The sequence below is a fragment of the Camelina sativa genome, chromosome 20 (assembly GCF_030686135.1).
Source record: "Camelina sativa cultivar CO46 ecotype springtype chromosome 20, ASM3068613v1".
Classification (NCBI taxonomy): domain Eukaryota; kingdom Viridiplantae; phylum Streptophyta; class Magnoliopsida; order Brassicales; family Brassicaceae; genus Camelina; species Camelina sativa.
Genome location: NC_141899.1, coordinates 30,870,854 through 30,894,565, shown reverse-complemented (window position 1 = coordinate 30,894,565; position 23,712 = coordinate 30,870,854). Strand labels below are relative to the sequence as shown.

Genomic DNA, 23,712 nt, shown 5'->3' with positions numbered 1-23,712 from the left:
TTTGTTGTTCACTTTTTGACCATTCTTCTTTACAAAGTATTGTGAAAAAAATAGTTCAGATCCGATCTTATTATGATATTATCCATTAATTGTTTCATAGCTCCTAGCAAATGTGAATCGGTGATGTGATTAGTCATCTTAAACCAAATCCCCTTTTTGTTTTCCTTGTATAACCAATTTATATAGTATTTACAATTACATTATGTATCATTAGGGTTGGAAGATTGATGTCTGATTATTTCCAGTACTTTTTCAATCATGGTCAGTCACTTTGAGTGTCTTGAATTGGCAAAAATATTTATCGTTCCATAGGTTCCAGAGATTATTCTAAGTTTCTCCCATATCTTAATTAAAAACTTAAAAGGCACCAATCTTACGAATCAAGAGATGCTGATCTGGTGGAACTTCCACCGTGAAAGAGAAGATATGATCTACTTGGTACATGTATACACAAACGTTATGGAAAATCGCATGACATCAGTACTTGACAAATATAAATATAAATTACGTCCCAAATGTTTTATGAAAATAACTATACGTTCTTAGATTTTAACATGATGAGGCGGTAACAGAAATTTTGGTACTAGAAACAACGGAAATATCACGTAAACTACGACATATAGATTACGGTCAGTTGAAGCAAAAGCAACAGAAAGTAAAAATTCAAGATTTCATGAAACTGGAAATTGAAGAGAAACCGAAAAACTAATCGGTGGGACTGGAAGGATCATCATTAGAAATTTTTCCACCAGCTGTTTGGCTCTGCGATGGTCTTACTGGTCCCTCAATCCGCATATAATAACTCATCATTCTCCTCCCTTCATTTTAATTTTATTCAGTTATAGTTAGACTTAGTACTAGATTAATGATTACTCGTCTTATTTATTAACATATACGCAGACACTTTGTATATGAAAAAAAACATGTCTAAACTTTTATAAACAAAAAGTAAGAACATCTAAAACTAAAAATGTAAAATGAGGAAAACGTTATGACTCTTCTAAAATAGAATCTACAACATATGCATGCCAATGAAACTAATTAACGTAACTAATTAGTTAACTATAACTATAACTATAAATTATTGAGCTAGCTATATATAACTGTTAACAAGAAACAGTAAAAAATCATTGAACTATAACTATTTAGGCAGCTTCAGCTATAATTAACAACTAAAGCTTTGAAATGTTCGAACAAGTCTTATATATAAATTTTTTTTTTTTTTTTTTTGAACAACAATCTTATATATAAATATACATGTATTTTTTCATGTAAATTATACTAGACCTTACCTATATTTGCATCCCTTTCATTTCATTTCTTTTTGAGCAACCTTATCACAATTCATAAGCATATTTATATCTCTTCACGTTTTTTCTACTTTCTAAACGTTTTTTTTTTCTCTTTTTTCCATTAGCTTTTCTAATCACCTTTCACTCAAGGTATGTATTTATTTTCTTATATGTTTCAGTTTCATGTCGTACCCATATCTAAAAAATTTTTACTATCGTTTCCCGTTCCCGTTTCCGTACTTATTTCTAGTTCTAGTACCGGTTTCAGTGCTACTTAGAGACCTGTTCAACAAGTCCTATAAATATGTGAATTTGTGTGTGTGTGTGTGTGTGTGTATGTATGCATATTATGTATGTAAGGAAACACGAACCTGTTTGGAGGAATGGTTGTTGACCATAGGGATGAGCTGACTCGGTACGGCAAAGGTGGGTGCCGAGAAGAAGAAGCACAATTAGTACTTGACCAAACATTATTTTGCTCATATCTTGATATGATTTTTCTTTAAACTTTCATTTTCATTATCTTGGACTTTCATTTATGTACTCGTATGAAGAAGGGTCCTTTCCAGGATAGAAACGTAAACAAATTCAAACCTAATTATTAATTTGCTCCACTAGTCATTAATCTTTAATAAGTTGACCCTCTTGTTCTAATAAAAACAAATTATAAACGTATAAAATATTAGCCCCTTTTGTTTCTGATTGACTATAACTTCTCTAGAAAATAGTGATTCAAGATCCTAGCTTATATCCAATCTTATCATCAATGGTATTAGACCTCTAATTAAAAAATTTGAATGACTCGTGAGCTTAAACCCACATATGTACAGTCCACAGATTTGAATCAGAGATTGTTTTTGGTTGAATGTGAGACAAATATTAAAATAAGCTCTTACGGTATATTAGGGATAGTCAAAACCGATCACTAGATAACAAGCAATCAAACGGCCACGCGGTTTTGATTATATAAGTGTCGATAATTCCAAATATATTTTATTAGGTAGGTAAAACCAGCTGATGTGGGATGGGAATCTATGAGAAATAGTATGTAAAGACTTTTCGCCAGTGAGCTTGTTCTTGCTCTTTGTTTACTTTTTAGTTTTGTTTCCTCGTAAACGGTAAACCAAATGTATACTCTTCAGTGTGTTCGCAGTTAGTTTTGGTTTTGGATTTCGGCTGAATCCAAATGTCATATGTTCTCTCTAGTTTTAATATGACTGTCTATATCTTTGCTATACACAATAATGCATGTTCGTTTTAGAATAGACAGTAGACACCAAAACAAGAAGAGATATATAAACGAATAGAGCCCTTATAGCCAAAGTGGGATGGCGCCTTCTGCATGACAAGGAAGGGCTATGGGCATGTGTGCTTCGTTGTAAATATAAGGTGACAGATTCTCAAGATTGGAGTTGGCTTTTGGTGAAGAGCAGTTGGTCTTCAACGTGGAGGAGAGTGGGAATGGGTCTGCGAGATGTGATTGTTCAGGGGCTTCGTTGAGTACTAGGGGATGGTCACTCGATTAAGTTCTGGACTGGCAAATGGCTATCGAACAAACCATTGGTGGATGGAGTGGTTCAGGCCTAAATATAAAACACTCTCTTCACAAAATCTCTCCACTCTCTTCCCCCAAATTCACTAAAACAAAAACCCTAATTCTCTTCTCTGCTCCAATTCAATGGCAGTTTCATCACCCGCCGCTTCTTCTACCTCCACTAAACTCCTCAATTCCTTCACTTCTCTATCCATCTACATTAAACCAGAATCCTTAACTCTCTCTTCCTCTTTCCTCCCTTCAATCACATCCCTCTCCATCACCACCACAACAACAACCACAACATCCCCTGTAACGCCCTCGAACCGTCCTATGGCCGGACAAACTACAGACCGGCCCGGGACGCTACGATGAAGACGACCGCCTACGATCCGGCCGAGGTTCCAACAATGGATCAGGTCCCTCAGTCAGTTCACCGGTGATGCCTTCCCACTATGAACGCCCCTTAGGCTTTTCAACCCTTGGTACGTCCGCGGCGTTGTGTTGGCCTGGACTAGGCCAAATACCATTTCACTTGTCCGAATACTTCCAAAATCCTTTTATTTACTTTAAGTACATTTTTTTAATCAAAAAAAAATACCAAAGTAAAATAGTTGGATACTTTTCAAAGAAAACATATTAGAAGGCAAGGTTTTGCAAAACAGCATGAAAACACCTTAGCCGGTTTCCTAGCTGCCCCAACCTCTAAAGTCTCACCTTAAACTTTCCTGCAAGACAAAATAATATCATGAGTAATCTAAGATTACTTAGTGAGCTGGGTTCCCCTCTAACATGCAATGTCCCACCCAACTACCCCACAACATCAAGTAAACATAAACACAACGCGGAAGAGTAAAGTCAAGCAGTAGGCAACAAACAATGAAAGCTAGAAACAATCAAGGAACTCGATTAATCGAGACACTTCATACGTTCTAGGAAACCATGCCACATCCATCTGCAAGAAACGATAAGCAAAGACGACTAGACTTAAATCAAAATAACTCGAATTAATCTAAACTCTTTACTCCCTCGGACCTTCAATAATCTGTCACATCCCAACACACCTTCCGCGTTGAAACCACAAAGGTAACCAACCAGATTCGCTTGGCCGCATCGTCATGCAGCAGTTCAGGCTAGTAGCTAGCTAGGCACCGAAATGTACGTGTTGTGAGATCACTTAGGATTAACTCAATGGACTTCCTCATTACACTTTTCGGGAACAGAAGATCGACCTCTAGTCCTAGCTACGAACCGAAACATATAATTCGCGAACTAGCTAGAACAATTACAATAATTCTAGGTTAAACAACACAAAGAATTAAGTACTTCTAGACAACCAAACGATTTCAAGCAAGGAAAATCAAGCAATAATTTGTAAGAAAATCAAGCAAGAAATTCCACAACAATCATAAGCAAGAATAAAAATCAAGCATCTTAAGATTGTCCTACATGTATGCATGTCATTTTTATGCACAAAAATAGTGCCACTTAACCAACCAGTAAACTTTCTCATCAAGTAAACTTAGCTTGCTTTTCATCAATTTTATTCATGCATGCAAGCCTTCATATCCAATTTTATGCAAGAAATATTACAATTTAAATCCATCAATTATACTATCTCATCTTGTAAACTTAGATAATTTTTTCCCCATTAATTTAATCATGCATGCAGTCCTTTTAAACAAAAATTATGCAAGAAAATTCTTGCAATCAATTCCATCAAGTAAACATGATTCAACTCCTCAAATTTATGCATGCAACCGATCATGCAACACCAATTCAAAGCTTCTTAAGACTTCATGCAATCTATCAAGATTAAGCATGCAAGTCTACTTAAAGCTAAGCTAGTCTACATGAATCCGACAAAGAATATTATGCAATTCAAGCAAAGCACACAAGGAGTGATATAAAAGCTTTAGAGCTCCACACACAACCGCAATTCACAGTGAATATAAGCAAAAGATTGAATGATTCAGCTTTACTACACCGCAGATCTGACAGCAATTCCTCTTCCTTCAGCCTTCTTTGCTCGCCCTCAACCTTCTTCAACCACAGCTCTTGATCTCAGCCAAAGCTTGATCGAATTTTAGAGAGAGTTTTGAAGATTTTTTATTTTGTTCTAAAATTGCAAATGAAGATCAAAGGGTGGTATATATAGGCGCATGGCACCCTTGGCTGCATGGGACCTTTGTTCTCTCAGTTCCAACACTTGTCAATTGAGTGGTGCATGCAGCAACACGTGTCGTTGGGCGGACCAATCCTGCGCGCGTGACGCCCACTCGCGCGCGTGAGATGCACGCAACAAACCAGGGACTGTTGACCTTTCCCCCATATTATTTTATTTTGGCCTTCTCTGTGTGGGACAAGTGGCATTGCGGGTGTTCCTTTCCGAGTCCTGCGTAATATTTTATTCTGGTCTTCTTTGAATGAAACACGTGGCATCGCGGGTGTTCCTTCCCGGTTTCTACCCGCATGATGCATTTGGCTCGACCCCTTGGTATGTTCCTCTTGTATTGCAGATTCCCCATCGATAGTTCCTCGGTACACTGGTCCATGGTGATCGTTCCCCTCGTCCTTGATGAACGACACTCTCGTCCATGGTGAACGGTCCTTCGTGAACTGGTCGGCTGGTACATGGCCAGTCCATTTCTAGTGTTCGTTCTTCGACTTCTCTCGTTTTTGGGTTGACCATACCTCTTCTTTTTAGTTTTTAGGTCTTCCGTCAAAGCATTCCCCTTGACCATCAATCATTTTCCTCGTTGGTCCGATGGTACACGTCCGGTCCTTGGTTATCGGCCGTTTTGCATCTTAACAATTTTTCTCCATAAATCTCTCAGTCATTCTCCAATATTTTTCCTTCTCCATCTTTCTGAGTTCTTTTCCAGTCTTTTCTTCAAAAATTTTATTCGGGTACGTACCCCTTGGTGCGGGTCACTACACAACTCCTGACGAAAGAGCTCGTGGTATCACAATCAACACCGCCACGGTTGAGTACGTAACAGAGAATCGTCATTACGCTCATGTTGATTGTCCTGGTCACGCTGATTACGTCAAGAACCTGATCACTAGTGCTGCACAGATGGACTGTGCTATCCTCGTTGTCTCTGGTGCTGATGGAACAATGCCGCAGATTAAAGAACATATCTTGTTGGCTAAGCAAGTTGGTGTTCCTGATATGGTTGTGTTTCTTAATAAAGAAGATCAAGTTGATGATGCTGAGCTTCTAGAGCTTGTTGAGCTTGAGGTTCGTGAGCTTTTATCGTCTTATGAGTTTAACGGTGATGATATTCCTATTATCTCTGGCCCACTCGGGTAATGGACCCAGGCTACAAAACATATACAATCGCTTCAAACTTAGGATATGGAGTAATCGACCCAGGCCAAGCCAAAACCATGCATACCTCTTTGTATATCAGCCTTTTGTATACAAAACGGCTTCCTATCCCGAGTGGGCCGTTTGTCACTTATGAGCCCATCAATAGACCGCAGTTTTACATGAGGACAACTGATGTTACTGGTAAAGTGACAAAGTGTTGAGAATTGCAGACCCCGATTCACCTTTGTAGTGAACCGCAGACCGCGACTCTGCCCCTACTTCTCTTCTACTTCACAGATCAGTTTGCATAACATAAACATAACACAAAGATTTAACGAGTTCCCCTCGTGCAGAGGGTACATCTCGTGTGGGAACCTTCTCCCACAAATATCCACTATCAATCAACCAAGGTTTTACATAGTATTACATATACAAGCTTAGAGAACTAACAACTACAGAGAACCTGAAGAAGAAAACACATAATAGATCTAGCTTTTCTTCTTCCTCTTTCTCTGTCTCTGGTTCAGCTCTCCTCTCCATGTATGACCCATAAACACCTCCATAACCCCAAAGAAGCAGCTCCACCTTCGTCTCTCATCAGAGTGTCATGAAGACACCTTAAACCTAGACAAGGTTATGTCCGACTCTCAGCCCTTCGACCCCAGCCGAGCGTCTGCTCCTTTATCATGGTTCTGCGCACAGCTTCAAGCTCCATGTACGACACCCTGCGCATGCTCTCTGCACTGCGCCCTGCGTCTCTGCGTCTGCCATGCACAGCGCCCTGCGCTGTGCCCTACAGCCGTCACCAATGTACCTCCAGCTTATTTAGTGCGTGCTCTGCGGTTTTCTTCAGCATACATGTTTCTTCAACCCTAGTTTCCCTTTTATAGTAAAACCCTAGAGCTTATGTCGGTTTAGTCTTGCAGGCCACACAACACGGATCCTGTATGGGCTTCACACCAATAGAGGCCCAGTTCTTGGTTCAGACCAAATAAGCCCATATGATGCAAACATTTACAACAAACTCCACCTTTTGCTTCATTTGGTCCAACTCACAAAATCTCCTTTGTGTTGATTCTTTCCTGAAAAGAAAAACAAAGCTTGTCTTCTCCTGTAGAACCTGCAACTCCCAATGATCCTTATCTTTTGTCCACCTTAGGAATTTTTAATTTCATCTTCAGAAACTTAAAGAGATTCGCGACTCTCCCTCAAGCTTCCTTCTTCTGATGACTGTAATCCGACTTGCAGACGAACTCCGACCACTGAACCCGACAACTGAAGAAACCCTTACAACCTTGTTTCTTGATAATCAATACAGAACACAACCAACCGTTTAATGTTCCTTTGTGTTCTTCAATGCCATCCTCTATTGCTCTGAAATTCCCAGCACCTATCAAATCTTTAGACTGTCATGATTGTCCCTATGTTCGGACTTTCTGAAATTTCAGTTTGCAAAGCAATACAGCTTCACCTTGTTCTTGACAGCTTCTCTGAATAGCTTATGATGCTCTTCAGCTGTCCCAACAAGTTCGTGTCACTCCTTACACGAATCATCTTCTTCAACCTTGTTTCTCCTGGTCTTAGAAACACTTATGAAGACCTTTACTCAATTCTCCTGTTCCTCACAACAGCTCCACCTAGAACCAGAACTTCTAATTCACCCGCAAGTAACACCTTGCTTGCTTATGGAACCTTGATCTTGAAACTTTTAGAACTAGTAAAACCTGAGACATCAACCTCTCAGAACACGATTACAACAATCACACAACCTCTTCCATGGTTTTTGATAAATACCACAGACCTGTTATCATGATTGTATATCATTTGTATCCGTCTGCAACCTGATTCACTTGGTCGACCTTTGATTCCCCTCATGTGCACTGAGCTTGAACCAAACTTCCTTGAATCTCATGCAGAACACATGAATCATACATGCTTCAATCCTGAAACAATCTATGATTCATCATGTAAACAATCTCAACCCAATGCATTACTCTTGAGATTGAGTTTACATCCCATCTGTTTAACCAATTGATTCTTGAATCCAGCTTGTACGATCTGACAGTACAACCTCCTGTTCAACCTCATGTTAAAACAGATGTCCGACCAACAGCTTAAAAACCTCTGCTAGTCTCCTTGTAACAGCCTTTAGTGCTTCACTCTAGAATCCCTGAAGCCACACCTACGGTTAACATAACCCTGCAATAGTTCTTCACGTTTGTAGACCTTACCAAGAAGAACCTTGGTACCAGCATCATACCTTTTCTCACCATTCATCAATACAACTTGACATGTCTTTACCATTGATGAATCCTCACTTAACCTTTGTGTAAGTGACTCTCCTGAGAAAACTTAATGATGTTGCTAGACCCACTAGTCTTCTACTAGTCTTGTCTATCATAACCTGCATCTTTAACCACCAGAGATCTACTTGAATCCTCCCCTTATACTCACATGCTTCCTTATTAAGTGTCAACAAACACTTAAACTTCCTACAAGTGATACCTTCAGAAGATTCATCCACCAGATCATCTCTGTAGATGCAAACAGGCGAACCAAAACTTTTCTGTTTCTGATTCTCTTCTCAATGCAAAACCTAACCCCAGTCACCTTCCGCCAGCCTTGTAGATTCTTGCACTTACTTGCAAACTCTTGCACAGTCCTGCAACGTCTACAAAAGTCTTCCAGAGATTTTAAGTCACCTTGAAGAACCAACTCCACCTTGACAAATAAAATCGCATTGGCTGCAACTTCGACTCTTGGTACTCTTCTGCATTCCCATTCTCTGTAGACCTACCTTGATTGTAGTCCTTTCAAATCTCTAACAACCTGATCCATTCCTGAGACTTCACCATTCACCCAACACCTCTCAAATCTGACCACTTCAACACTAATTGCCTGGTCCATCTTCATACTCATCTGAATCTTTGACACAACTAGCTGACCTAACAACCCTCTTACACAGATTTACTTTTGAAGGCGTCCCTTAGTAAATCTATGACTCCAATAGTTGTACCTTCAACCAATTTCTGAACACCACTACACAGACTTTCAACAACCAAAAACTGACTTTTCAATAGTTGAAGACGTCTACATCCTTGCGTTCTCCTAGTGTCTAGATTCCATAAACTGAAACAGCTTTGAGTATTCAGAAGCTTCAAAACAGAACATCACATGTACCTTGTGACCGCAGCAGAAAACTGAACTCCTGTTTTGATAAGTTTTGAGCCTTATGGATGATGCTTCAATTCCTTCTTCACAGCCATGTGCAAATCACCTTCACACATCCATCCATGAACCTGAATCAAATACTGCAGATAACTCCACCTTAAACCAACCCCATAATTGATTCAACCTTCGAGTCTTCTACAACAGTCTCCGGATCCTCCTTGTATGCTTTTAGCGTCATGCCTGAGTCTGTGAATTCCTGAGCCTATGCTCTGATACCACTTGTTGAGAATCGCAGACCCTGATTCACCTCTGTAGTGAACCACAGACCGCGACTCTGCCCCTACTCCTCTTCTACTTCACAGATCAGTTTGCATAACATAAACATAACACAGAGATTTAACGAGTTCCCCTCATGCAGAGGGTACATCTCGTGTGGGAACCTTCTCCCACAAACATCCACTATCAATCAACCAAGGTTTTACATAGTATTACATATACAAGCTTAGAGAACTAACAACTACAGAGAACCTGAAGAAGAAAACACATAATAGATCTAGCTTTTCTTCTTTCTCTTTCTCTGTCTCTGGTTCAGCTCTCCTCTCCATGTATAACCCATAAACACCTCCATAACCCCAAAGAAGCAGCTCCACCTTCGTCTCTCATCAGAGTGTCCTGAAGACACCTTAAACCTAGACAAGGTTATGTCCGACTCTCAGCCCTTCGACCCCAGCCGAGCTTCTGCTCCTTTATCATGGTTCTGCGCACAGCTTCAAGCTCCATGTACGACACCCTGCGCATGCTCTCTGCACTACGCCCTGCGTCTCTGCGTCTGCCATGCACAGCGCCCTGCGCTGTGCCCTACAGCCGTCACCAATGTACCTCCAGCTTATTTAGTGCGTACTCTGCGGCTTTCTTCAGCATACATGTTTCTTCAACCCTAGTTTCCCTTTTATAGTGAAACCCTAGAGCTTATGTCGGTTTAGTCCTGCAGGCCACACAACACGGATCCTGTATGGACTTCACACCAATAGAGGCCCAGTTCTTGGTTCAGACCAAATAAGCCCATATGAAGCAAACATTTACAACACAAAGATTATGAATGATAAGGATGAGGAGTCGAAGATGGTTATGCTAGGTGATCGTGTTAAGATTGTTGTGAGCTTATTGTTCCTGTTGCTTGTGGTTTGCTATTAGAGAAGGAAGTAAGACTGTTGGTGCTGGAGTGATTCAGTCCATTATCGAATGAGAGTTGCGAGCTCTTGCTTCTTGCTTTTTTTGTTTGGTTTGATTCAGAAAACTCTTGAAAATTTGATTTGAAATTAAGTAGTGTTATTTTTCTTATTTTTTTTGCTATTTTGTATGAAAACTCAGGTTAAAAAATGTCATATATTCTCTGGTTTCAATCTGAATTCAAAGCTCACATTTATATGCTTAGACAGTGTCGGTTGTTATAGATAAGATTGCAAAAGGTCTTTGTGAACCTCATTTTCTCCATCAAATAAAGAGCTTAAGTGGATGCTTCTGGTCCAACATAAGATCTGGAAAGCCCTACGACTTCAGTTTTTACAAATATAGATTATTACGTTCCAATATGGTATAAGAAAATAAATATGTTATAACAGTGAAAACGTTTTAAAACACGAATGATATGATGATATAAGACTTAAGAGGCGAGATAAGCGAGCAGCAGAAAACAAAATAAAATAAGATATCATCCAACTGGAAACGAAAATTAATATTTGCCGTAATCAACGTTGGCGATAGGTTCATCAGCATTATCACGTCCACCACCTTGTTAACTCTGCAATGCTCTTACTGGTCCCTCATTCTGTTTATAATAACTCATCATTCTCCTACTTAGTTAGACATATATATCTAGTAGATTAATGATTTGATTACTCGTCATATATCTTAACAGTTAACACAAATACAGACACTATACCAAAATAACTAGATTATGACTCGCGGTACACCGTGGATAAGTTTGTTTATTTTTTTTGTTTGTTAATGTACTATTTTAATATTAATTTTGCTAAAATATTCTTTTGTTAATTTTACTGATTCAATTTTACTGACATCAGTTTGATTCGACATATTTTATATTGGTGTTGTTAAAACATTAAAATGAGGATTTAACCCATATTGAAATGTCATATTACTGATAGTTTATTTTTTTAGTATTATTAATTTAATCTTGTAATGTCATATAACCCGTCATGTAATATAACTCTTTTGTGTAATTTTGAAAATTTAATATGTTTAAATATTTATAATTTTAAACTTTTTATTAAATTTAGATATATCAGTTATAAATTATAAACTTCTTAAAATTATATAATTTACTATATACAGTAAATTTACTATATATGCATGTTGAACACACATTTTTATATTAACTGAATAATATATGTTTGTTTTAAAAAATTCAAATCACTATATATGCAAGAAAAATACACTTTTTATTAACTTTATGTATTATATCTTAACAGTTAACACAAATACAGACACTATACCAAAATAATAAGAACATCTTAAACTAAATACTATGTAAGTAACTTATAAGGTAAGACATGTACACATAATGATTTAGAAAATATAAATAGATTTCATGTAATTTTTATGGAATTATAATTCAAAATCGGTAATGTGTAGATTTCTTGATTATTCCTATATATTATGTATGTACGGAAACATAAAACGATTAATAGGACTGGTTTGACCAGAAGAAAGAGCTGGCTCGGTACAGCAAAGGAGAAGGATCACAATTAGCAGTTGACCCATTTTTGAAGAAGTTGCGTTTCTCATCTCTCCATCTTTATTTTTTTCTTGACTTAGACTCATATTTATGTAAATGGGGAAGGAACGTTTCACGAAAGAATGAAACAAACAAAAACCTAACAAATTCTAAGTTGACAATGTTATTTTTCTCCACTAGTCAATAATATTCAATAATCATTGCCCTTTAACAAGTTGACCCCTCTTGTTCTTATAAAAACAAACAATTACTTATAAAAATATTAGTCCTTTTAATTTTATTGTTCATATATTTAACAATTCTTCTTTACCTAAGTATAGTGACAAAAATAGTTGAGGATGTCGGATCCGATATTAAATCCAATCTTATCATTCATTGTTTCATACCTCCTTACTGATGTAAATCCGTGATTCGTCATCTGAAACCAATATACTTGAACTTCCACACTACAACAAATATCTACATTGATAGCAGTAGAAAAACGCTATAATACATTATTAATAGCTTTTTCACAAACGCTATGTTAGGCCACTGTTATCGTAGGTATCACACATACGATAGCGCCAGATACGTTCTACCATAGCAGTATCGAAATGCTTTGTTATCACGTTTTTATAAATTTTTAACAAACTCAACAATCAAACAACATTAACAATAACCCAACCTCGGAACTGCTCAATTGGAACCCAAACGATGAAATTTCAGAAACTTAGGGTTTTATAAGGCGTACGTACGTGGAGGAGAGGTAGTAGATGAAGATCCTCGAGAACGCGAGCAACGCTTCCTTGTGAATACTAACGTCATAATCTGGCGAACACTCCCACAGCTTCTCCTTCACCGCATTTGGATTCACTGAGTCCTTTACAGCCCAACAGCCCAAGGAGATCTACGCTTGCCGGATTCTTGGTCCTCCACTTCTGTGGTTTTCGCAGTAGCGAGAGATTTTGCCGGAGAAACCAAAGCTGCATCCTCTAAATTCAGATCTGTTGGGAGATGGGCACTAATCTCAGTAAGAAACCAATTTGGGTCGGGAGAGAGTTGAGAGACACCGGATTAGACTTTACTGAAGCTCCAACAACGGTGCCGTTGATGGAGACAACGACGGTTTCGCAGATGAAACCCTTGACGAAGGAGAGTTTCTATTTTTTTTTTCTTTTGAGATATGTAATAACCTTAATGTTTTAAAGGTAAGTTTTTTTTTTCTCTATGGACTTGTTCACATACGGCGCATAAGTGAAAATTTTCCCCAAATATTGGCGGAACAAGTCATTTTTACTTCCCGCTTCATGATTTTTTGTTATAGTGTTGTTTAAGTGTTATTATAGAGTAATCGAAAAAAAAAAGTTATCTTTCATAGCAGTTGCGGAAAATGAGTTATTGTCATGTGCTATCGATGTGGATATTTCTTGTAGTGCCAATCCATGATCAAAGTTTTTATTTTCGTTGAATGCAAATGTATAATATGAATAAATATATAAAAGTGAAAGAATCATATGTGTTGTGTATAATTTTATCATCTCAATTAATAAAATAGAATTTATTGAGTCAACGCATATTCTAGAGATAAAGTCAACTTTTTTTTTTTGGTCAAAAGAAATAAAGTCAACACAAGTTTGAATTTATCTAATAAAAGTGAAAAGTCTTGTGATCAAGCCAATGGACCAAGAGCTCGTGACCGACTCTGGAATTGAGCCAGAAGCTCGTGACTGACTCTGTCAACAGGCCGAGAGTCTCTTGATTGACTTTGTCAATGGGCCGTACATTTTGTCACTAACTCTATTAATTGACCAAGAGTCTAATGACCGACTCTGTCAGTGGGTCAAGGTCTCGTGACCGATCCTATCATAGACAAAGTCAGTTAGCCCAAGACATATCTTAAAGAATTAGGGTAAAGAGATTTCTCTATAAAAGGAGAGCGACCTCAACAAAAGACATCATCGAGAGCTGTAACATCCGCGAATCGGTTTGGTCGGTTTAAGGAGGTACGTTGATCGACACAGTAGGTGCATCGATCAAAACAGCCTAATTTCGAGTTTGTTTGGTTTGTTTTACTCGATAATTCGATGCGGCATGGTTTAAGTGAGCTTAAACAAAGGTATATAAGGAGGGGAAGTCGACATAGGCTTTGGCAGCAGCCTCTTTTGTCGACTAGTTTAAAAAACGGGTCAAATCGTTTCAATAGCAAAGCAAGAGACCTAAAACGCAAGACACACGATTCAAGTCTAAGACACGGCTAGGGTTCATAGATTAATTTGTTATACCTTGAATTCTTGTATTTGAGCTCGAGAATTTGATCAATAAAATCGACTATTTTACATCTATTTTTTGTTTTCCGTAGTATCTAAATGAATCAATTACTTTTTCCCAAACAATATGAATACATGATTTTTTTTCTTTTCTTTAATAAAGATAAACATGAATAAGTTCTTGCATATAAGTATGTTTAGCATTCAAACGAAATTAAGATTATGTTAAGATAGTCGTTTACCAAATATCTTTGATAAGAAAGATATTTTGATAATTTTGGTTTAAGTTGAAAATTTGTGACTAACATCACACCAATTCAGTTATTCAGATGAATTCCACGACCAAAATCAATTGGGTAAAAGCTTAAAGTGTGATGTACCAAAAGACTAGAGGGATTAACATGAATAGAGCAAACAAAAGGAATGGATCGAGAGCCGCCTTTGCTGGCGATTAGAAATGTTGTTGTACATAGCATTTCAGAAATTGTCAAGAGGGATTAATTCTTGCAAAATGCTTATTCAACTTCAACCTCTCCTATTCTTGAGCTACATGCAGCTGCAAAATCAAGAGAAGATTTCACTGTTCACTTTTAGGAGCAGTTCGAACATTATAATTAAGAATTTTTTCATTAAACACCTCACAAATTTTAGAGTCTACCATCCTCTTATAAAAACAACTACAGCTGAGAAGGTAAAGAAAACAAAAATCACTTGTTTTCCACTAGAAAGTACTGATCGATCGATGAGAAAATAAACCCCACCTTCTCATTCTTGGAAATCCAAGTATTTAAAAACTTTATCTTGAATCTACAATGTTAGTTTAATAATACACAAACCACACATACTTGTTAACAAGTGAACCAAATCCCCTTTTTATTTTCCTTCTATAACTAATTTATAGTAGTTTCATTAGTCATCATAGGGTTGGATAGATTGATTTTTGAATCTTTCAACTATGGACAGCCACTTTGAATGTCTTTAATTGGTTATCGTTCCATAGGTTCCAGAGAGTCAGAGAGTAATCTAAGTTTCGCTCATATCTTAATTTAAAAGGCACCAGTTTACGAATCATCTACTTGGTACAAAAGTACATGTACAAAAATGTAATGGAAAATATATTAGTACTTGAGAAATATAAATTACGTTTCAAATGTTTTATATATGAAAATAATTACTTTCTTAAACTGAACATGATGAGGCGGTAACAGAAATTTCATTACTCGAAACAACAGAAATACCACGTAAACTACTATATAGATTACGGTGAGTTGAAGAAAAAACAACAGAAAGTAAAAATTTAAGATTTCATAAAATTGGAAAATGGAAATTGAAGAGAAACCGAAAAACTAATCGGTGGGACTGGAAGAATCATTAGAAATTTTTCCACCACCTTGTTGGCTTTGCGATGGTCTTACTGGTCCCTCAATCAGCATATGATAACTCATCATTCTCCTCCCTTCATTTTAATTTTATTCAATTATATCAGTTAGACATGGTACTAGATTGATGATTACTCATCGTATTTATTAACACATACGCAGACCAAGAAAAACATCTTAAACGAAAATTTATGTAACTAAAAAGTTAAAATGAGAAAAATGTAATGACTTTTCTAAAATAGAATCTACGACATATATGCTTGCATGTCAATGAAACTAATTAACGTATAACTAAATCATTGAGCTATAATTGTTTTACAACTATATTTTCATCTCTTTTACGTTTTTTCAACTTTATAAATGCTTTCCCCTCTCTTCTTTTTTCATTAGCTTTTCTAATCACTTCTCAATCAAGGTATGTGTATCTTTTCTTATATAATTATTGAAGTATCCATGCCGTATCCATATCTATAAATTTTCGCTTTGCCGGTTTCCATCTCTGTTTCTGTACCCATTTCTAATTCCTCTACCCGTTTCAGTGCTACTTCGAGACCATGTTCATCAACAAGTCCTATAAATATGTGAGTTTGTATATGTGTTTGTAAGGAAACACGAACCTGTTTGGAGTAATGGTTGTTGACCAGAAGGAATAGCTGACTCGGTACGGCAAAGGTGGGTGCCGAGAAGAAGAAGCACAATTAGTACTTGACCAAACATTGTCTTTCTCATATCTTGATATGATTTTTCTTTAAACTTTCATTTTCATGATTTTAGACTTTCATTTATGTACTCGAATGGAGTGGGGTCGTTTCAGGATAGAAACGTAAACTTTATTAATTTTCTCCAACTTGTCATTAATCTTTAATAAGTTGACCCTCTTGTTCTTATAGAAACAAATGACAAACGTATAAAAAATATTAACCCTTTTGTTTCTCATTGACTATTACTTGTCTAGAAAATAGTGATTCAATATACTAGCGTAGATCCAATCTTATCATCGATGGTATTAGACCTCTTAAAAAAATTGAATTCATGACTCGTTAGCTTAAACCCACATATTTAAAGTCCACAGATCTGAATCCGTGATTGTGTTTTGGTTGAATGTGAGACAGTTATATAAATAAGGTCTTGCGGTATAAGTATATTTGGGATAGTCAAAACCGATCACTAGATAACAAAGCATTCAAACGTGACGCGGTTTTGATTATTGCAAGATAGGATGTCGATAATTCCAAATATATTTTATTAGGTAAACCAGCTGATGTGGGAATCAATGAGAAATAGTATGTGAAGACTTTTTTCCATAGTGAGCTTGTTCTTGCTCCTTTCTTTAATTTTTAGTTTTTTTTCCTCGTAATTCAAATATAAAACTCTTTAAGGTGGTTTGCATTTAGCTTTAGTTTTGGTTTTCGGCTGAATCTAAATGTCATATGCTCTCTCTAGTTTTAATATGACTGTCAATATCTTTGCTACACACAATAATGCACGTTCAATTTCGACAGAAAATAAAGATCGACACCAAAACAAGAAGAGATAAATGGACAGAAAATTTATATTATTGTATTGAAATGTAAAAAAAAAAGATAACTAGAATGTAAAATGTCGTATATTATGAATGGCATATTATTATATAAAGTTCTTTAACAAAAAAAAAATATATTTTATAAAGTTCAGTTTCTCAAATTTCTAAATCACATTATCTCGACACATGTTAATTTAGAGAGCTCTTTTTTTTTTTTTGACAACAGCATACAAGATTGACTCAAACAAGCCAATACGAAGGGAAATTATTTACATAGGTAACTAAGTGCAGTGCTGTGCGAATTTAGAGAGCTCTATATATAAAAAAGTAGATTAATTTGTGATATAATGAAAAAATATTATTGTTATTTTCTACGATTTTATATTTCTCTAATAAATCTCTACAATTAGTACTATATAAGAATACTGCCAAAAATACTGCATCTATTTTGAAACTAATTAGCATGGTCTAAAATAAGCTAAGGCGTTATAATTCATCCAGTTTTCTGATAATTTCTTTGTTTTTTTCTTTCACAAACGGGAAATGTGATGGTGATTATTCCAGAAATGTAATTATAGTATTCAATAACATTGGTCTCTCGTTCATAATTATAGTTTCTCTGTCCATTCAAGTTATAGTGGTGCATTTTTCCTGGATTAGAGATCACCATAGAATAAGAAGACAACACCTCAGATGGACAAAACCGAAATTGAATGGGATTGCTAAGAAAGACTGAAATTAGAGATTTTAACTTTCTTTGCGATCCCAGTCAAGTGGCTGTCAGTTCATTTGAGGCGATGCTTTCTTCTTTTATTGTTATCTCTAATCTAGAAAGAAATGTAATTATAACACTTGAATTGGGTGGTGGAAATATGGCGAAGAATAAGAGACTCATGCTACTGAAATCTAAAACTGAAAACTTGTAAACTATAATTACATGCAAAATCGATAAAACTAATAAAGGCATGATATAATTGAATAAATAGTTTGCGCGCCAAATAGATAGATTTCGGACGAAATTCGTTGACAGGATTCTTATCAAAAGAAATAACTTTTAAAATAAAGTTCAGGTTTCAACAAACATTTGTTGCTAGATCTTTTAAGATCTTTAAATGTATTTGCTTCAAAGATGAAATTTAAAAACATCTGCAAACAAAACATTACGATAATATCAAATTATTTATAAAAAAGAAAGAAAAAAATTCATCGAAAACCCTTATACCAGACACCACTAATCAAACCATACGTAATATCCACTATTCAAAAAACATTTCATAAAACTAATCAAAGTATGGTGGTCTCTTTTCTTCAATCGAATGATATAATTTATATAAAATTGAAACCATAGAATGATGACCATGTGGCAAGGATTTGTATGTACATATGAATTTTTATGGTAGTATTGCTTTCTATATTCAAAAGTTAATGTAATTAGTCAAGCATTCCTCAGTTTTAAATTATATATTACCTTATAGAGACAGCTCATCATGTTTTCATAAATATAATATTCTGAACGAAGACAAAAAAAAAAATTAGTATATCTACATGGTAATCAATATCTATATATATATTTTTTGAGACATTTAACAAATAAATTCTGAAGTTGCAACCTATTTACAAGCATGTTATTAGCATTAATTATTAATTTATTTTATTTAATTAATTAATATTAAATTTTGATTTTTGAAAACAAGATTTTCTATCTTAATAAAATTTCCAAAACAATCGGAACCACTCCCTTTAATATTAATTATTAAGTTTATAATTAATTTAATTAATATTAAGTTTTCAATTTTACAAAACAATATTTTCTCCATACAGACATTTCCTAAACAATCGGCTTAATCAATAAACGACAATGTTTTTAAAACCAGACCGGAAGTCTTTCGAGTTGCTGGGTCAATTAGTCGGACCGGTTGAACCACGGGTCAATTAGTTTGTTGGTTTGTTTATAATTTATGAATATAATATTTACTTTTCTATAAATATATGAACAAAACATACATACTTAAGTATTAGCTGTCGATATAACTTTCCTACTTTTAGTACACGTAGGAATTCTATACTACTAACAAAATACTTTCTAATTTCTATACTAACTAATATATCTATATTTGTAAGGTTGTAAATTTTTTAAAAAATACAAATTAAATATTAGTTATATATATAATAAAAATTATATTTTTTTATAAGAAAATTAACTCCGTGGTGTACCGCGGGTGAATATCTAGTTAGTAAACAAATCTTTCTGGATACCGACATGGTAATCAATATTAGTAGGATTTGGAAGCGCCTCTCAAAATCGGTCCATTAGAAAATACTATTTGGAAACATAAATGGACTAACTTACCAGTGACCTTTTTGGTTGGCTGAAAATTATTAAATTTGTTGTGCTGGAAGCTGAGACCAAGGGAATTGTATGGAAAATAAGTTTTTTATTAAAACAAATTATTATACAAAGTTTGGTTTCTAAAGTTACTATGTCATGCGTTAATTTTATCAAATAGAGATTCCATCACATAAAAAACAATTTTAAGAAACTCTAGTATATGAGTTATATATATATACTAGATTAGGACCTGCCCGTGTGCGGGTTTAGATTTTTAAAAATAAAATTAATTTTAAAAGAATATAAAGTCAAAATTTTAGTAATCTATCTATAAAAGTAAATAGATACACCAAGGTATCCAATGTGACATTTGGTGTAAAAAGTGTGACTCTACGGTTGAGACTATTAATCATGTTTTCTTTTAATGTTCTCGCTCGTGTAAAGTTTGGGATTTAGCTCCAACTCTGGTCTCGTCAAAGGGTTTTACATATGAGTCGGTGTAATCGAATTTGGATTTTTTTTTTCTGGAAGGGTGCCTCTCAAAAGGGTGATTGTGATCAGTTTCTTCAATTACCATGAATTTTATGGGCAATCTGGAAAGCCATAAACATAAAAGTTTTTCAAGGTTTAGAGATTGAGGCAAATGATATAATTGCTAAAGTTTTGGACGATAAGTTAGCCTGGGAAGAGGCGCTCTCTTTTACGGTGGTCATGTCAGCTCTATCTCCATCTTCGCATGTCCATGTTTTTTTACCTCGTGTCTAAGACGGAGCCTTTCCCCCTCCATTTGGAGTTAGAAGATTTGTTGTGGGCCATGGAGTGGATACATGCTGTAGGAATCACTTGTCAACATTTTGAGACTGACTGTGCTGAGTTACTCACTATAGTGCAGTCTAAGATTGCCCGTCTTTCTCCAACCTAGTCGATGAGTTTAACTCGCTGGAGTCCTTTCTACTATTCTTCATCTCCTAGATCCCGTGTGCAGCAAATACGAAGGCGGAGTATCTTGCATGTGTTTCACGTTCTCTTATCTCTGAAGTTTCTTTAATAAACCCTTTCCCTCCGGCTTGGACAACTAACTGAGGAATTTCCACTTGTACAATCTTGTAATATCTGAATGATACAATTGACACTTGTCACAATCTTGTTAATTAGTAATTTTGACATTGAACTTTATATAATAAGATATATATAATACATATAGGTTTATTTTTTTCTTTCAGCAAAAATAATTTAGATAGATGAATTAATATAATTGTTATACAACTGGCTTGATAGCCATGGTGGAGGTGAAAAACACCGTGAGTAAAAAATAGTTGAATTACAACCGAATTTTGCTAACAAATGAACAACATTATTACAATTCCTGGATGAGTAAACATTGAATCCTTTGAAACTGAGATTACCAATACTTGATGTCGTTGGTGATACCTCCAATACTTGTGTCGAAATGATCCTTGTTAAGCATCGTAGTAAGCGTGTCATTGTCTCCCTCAAACACAACAGCTGTAAGTCCTCGGATCCAGGTTTGTTGAATTGCCACTAATAAAGCCTTGGCTTCTACTTCCAATGGAGATGACATATAGCCTAAAACTGAAGCTCCTCAGCTTTGAGAAACTCCATCTTAATCACGAAGTATCCAAACAGATTTTGCTTGATTAGTAGAAGGGTCGAAAATAGCATCATAATTACACTTAGTAACGAGATGTGTAGGTCTTATCCATTTTTTAATTGCCTGCTGTTTTTCTTGATCCTTTACTTGATCTCGTTCTAGATGATGTGACCATTCTCAAACATCTAATTGTGCATGCATAACAATAGTTTTCAGATTTTCATGGATACCATCAAAGATAAATTTGGTTCTGGTTTTCCAAACATCCCATCATTGCCAAAAAGAAATATATTTCATGTTAGATGGAGTGTCATTAGCATGATAATCAAATAAAGTTCGATGAAGAATTCAGAATCCTAAAATGAAAGGAGCATGAATATTCGATAGTTGCAATATTGATTCAGCATATGGGCACATAAAGAGGATGTGTTCAATGGTTTCGTCAGTCTGAAAACATCTAGGACTTACTGGATCTAAATTCATCCCACTGGTGGCTAGACATGTATTTATAGATAGCGATTTTGATAGAATACGCCAAAGAAATTGTTTTATTTTTAAGTAGGATATTGAGTTTCCAAATCTTATTCTTTCGTATTGTTGATCCATGTGGTACAAGGGGAAGAGCATTCGGTTGGTTTGGATGTGCATAGATAACCAGTATCCTGAACGAACCGTATAATCACCCGATGATATACCATGGTTTTTGCGGTTTTTAACCATAATATAAGTGTGTTTTTGAGTCTTTTGATTTGTTTTCTAGGATGTTTTTGAGTCTTTACAGGTTTTCTAGGATTTTGGTATTGATGGAGCAATTTGGATTATTTTGGAGCATTTAACCGGAAGAAATCAACTTGGAGCCGATCAAGAGTGATGGTGTCGGTCGACGCCACTTTAGGTGTTGGTTGACACGGGTGTAAGCCAACACACGAAGCAAAGTTTTGGAAGTTTTACAAAGTTACCCGAAGTTTTCCATAATTGTAAAACTAGTCCCTGACGTGTTGTAACAACCCGTCCCGTGGACCCCCACGGACTGTCCGTGGACCCTACTAGCCCCCCTCTAGCCGTCCCAACGGACCCCAAGCTGGCCCTGCAGGGCATCGATCCTAACCCATCACTGTGGATATCTAAATGAATTGGTGACAGCTTGTCTTAAGGGAAGATTGTTAAAGGGTGGGGACCATGGTTCGAGGAACGCCTGGTGCACCAATAATCTACTGATGGATTTGGATATCCACAGTGATGCGTTAGGATCGATGCCCTGCAGGGCCAGCTTGGGGCATATGGGGGCAAGCTAGCGGAGGGCTAGTGGGGTCCACGGGATGGGTTGTTACAAGTAGTCTCAGGATGGGTGACCTTCCGGGAAGTGACTGTCGGAACTATGCGAGTGAGGAAAAAACACACGGAAAGATCATGTGGTGATTTGTATGGACGGTAACAAGTCTTTAAAGCCTCCCGGACGTAGCAAACCGACCGTTGGATATGGATGGGCTCACAGGCCTAGTGAGAGGACGTGAGGCCTATTAAGGAAGGTGGGCCCATAGACTGGGATTGGACATGGGGCCCATCAAGAGGTGGCGGTCAGAGCGTTACAAGTGGTATCAGAGCCAATCCTAGATGAGTGTGGAGTCGAGTGGGCTCACACCATCAGGGGTGACGGTCTTGGTGCACAATGAGGACGTTGCAAACTGTTAGTGGGGGTGAATTGTGACACTCCGGTTTCAGAGACTTGCGGAGAGGTTTAAAAGAATTGATTTGGCTACCTATATCACCAAAGTGCACTTATATTTTCGGTCAAGGGTCCTGAGAGAACTCCAGAGTTAAGCGTGCTTGAACTGGAGTATTCTCAGGATGGGTGACCTTCCGGGAAGTGACTGTCGGAACTGTGCGAGTGAGGAAAAAACACAGGAAAAGATCATGTAGTGATTTGTAGGGACAGTAACAAGTATTTGAAGCCTCTCGGATGTAGCAAACCGACCGTCGGATTTGGATGGGCTCACGGGCCTAGTGAGAGGACGTGAGGCCCATTAAGGAAGGTGGGCCCATGGACTGGTATTGGACATGGGGCCCACTAAGAGGTGGCGGTCAGGGTGTTACACGTGTTTTAAGACATATATCACTACAAGAAAACAAGGTGATTTCCGATGGAATTCCCGACGGACCAAATCCCATCGGCTATTTCTAACGGATTCTCGTAATCTGCTGGTAATCCGTCGGTAACCACCGACGGGATTTGGTCCGTCGGGAATTCTGGACCATATCCCGACGAAATATGCTAGTACTAGCGAACCAAATATTGTTGTTAGCTTAGAAGAACAGAGAACGGATATAGATTTTAGTGTAGGTACTTTTGAGATGGTGAATGTTGGATATAGGGAAAATATGCAGTCGACTAGTGGTGATGGAGATAGGATAGATGAACCTAATTTAGAAGCCCACAATTTTTTTGGAATGTTAGATGTAGTGAAACAACCGCTATAGACAGGAGGTAGAGAGGGTCATTCTCCTATATCATCTGCAACTAGATTGATGACGATTAAGACAAACTACAATTTAGCT

The 23,712-nt window shown here is 36.6% G+C and overlaps 1 protein-coding gene and 2 long non-coding RNA genes across 3 annotated transcripts; 1 reads left to right on the top strand and 2 right to left on the bottom strand.

Moving 5' to 3' along the window:
• Positions 1-484: 484 nt before the first annotated feature.
• On the bottom strand, positions 485-1,864 carry LOC147919671 (uncharacterized). The gene is made up of 2 exons (XR_015592688.1): positions 1,664-1,864; positions 485-818 (listed from the first exon to the last, which is right to left on the bottom strand). It is a non-coding gene; the product is annotated as an uncharacterized LOC147919671 (long non-coding RNA).
• A 3,515-nt stretch (positions 1,865-5,379) lies between these two features.
• Positions 5,380-6,142, top strand: LOC147919670 (elongation factor Tu, chloroplastic-like). Its single transcript, XM_087504048.1, has 3 exons — positions 5,380-5,426; positions 5,541-5,596; positions 5,712-6,142. The coding sequence occupies exons 1-3, from the start codon at positions 5,380-5,382 to the stop codon at positions 6,140-6,142; spliced, it is 534 nt and encodes a 177-aa protein (XP_087360174.1).
• A 9,311-nt stretch (positions 6,143-15,453) lies between these two features.
• On the bottom strand, positions 15,454-16,549 carry LOC147919669 (uncharacterized). Its single transcript, XR_015592689.1, has 2 exons — positions 16,311-16,549; positions 15,454-15,770 (listed from the first exon to the last, which is right to left on the bottom strand). It is a non-coding gene; the product is annotated as an uncharacterized LOC147919669 (long non-coding RNA).
• Positions 16,550-23,712: the final 7,163 nt, after the last annotated feature.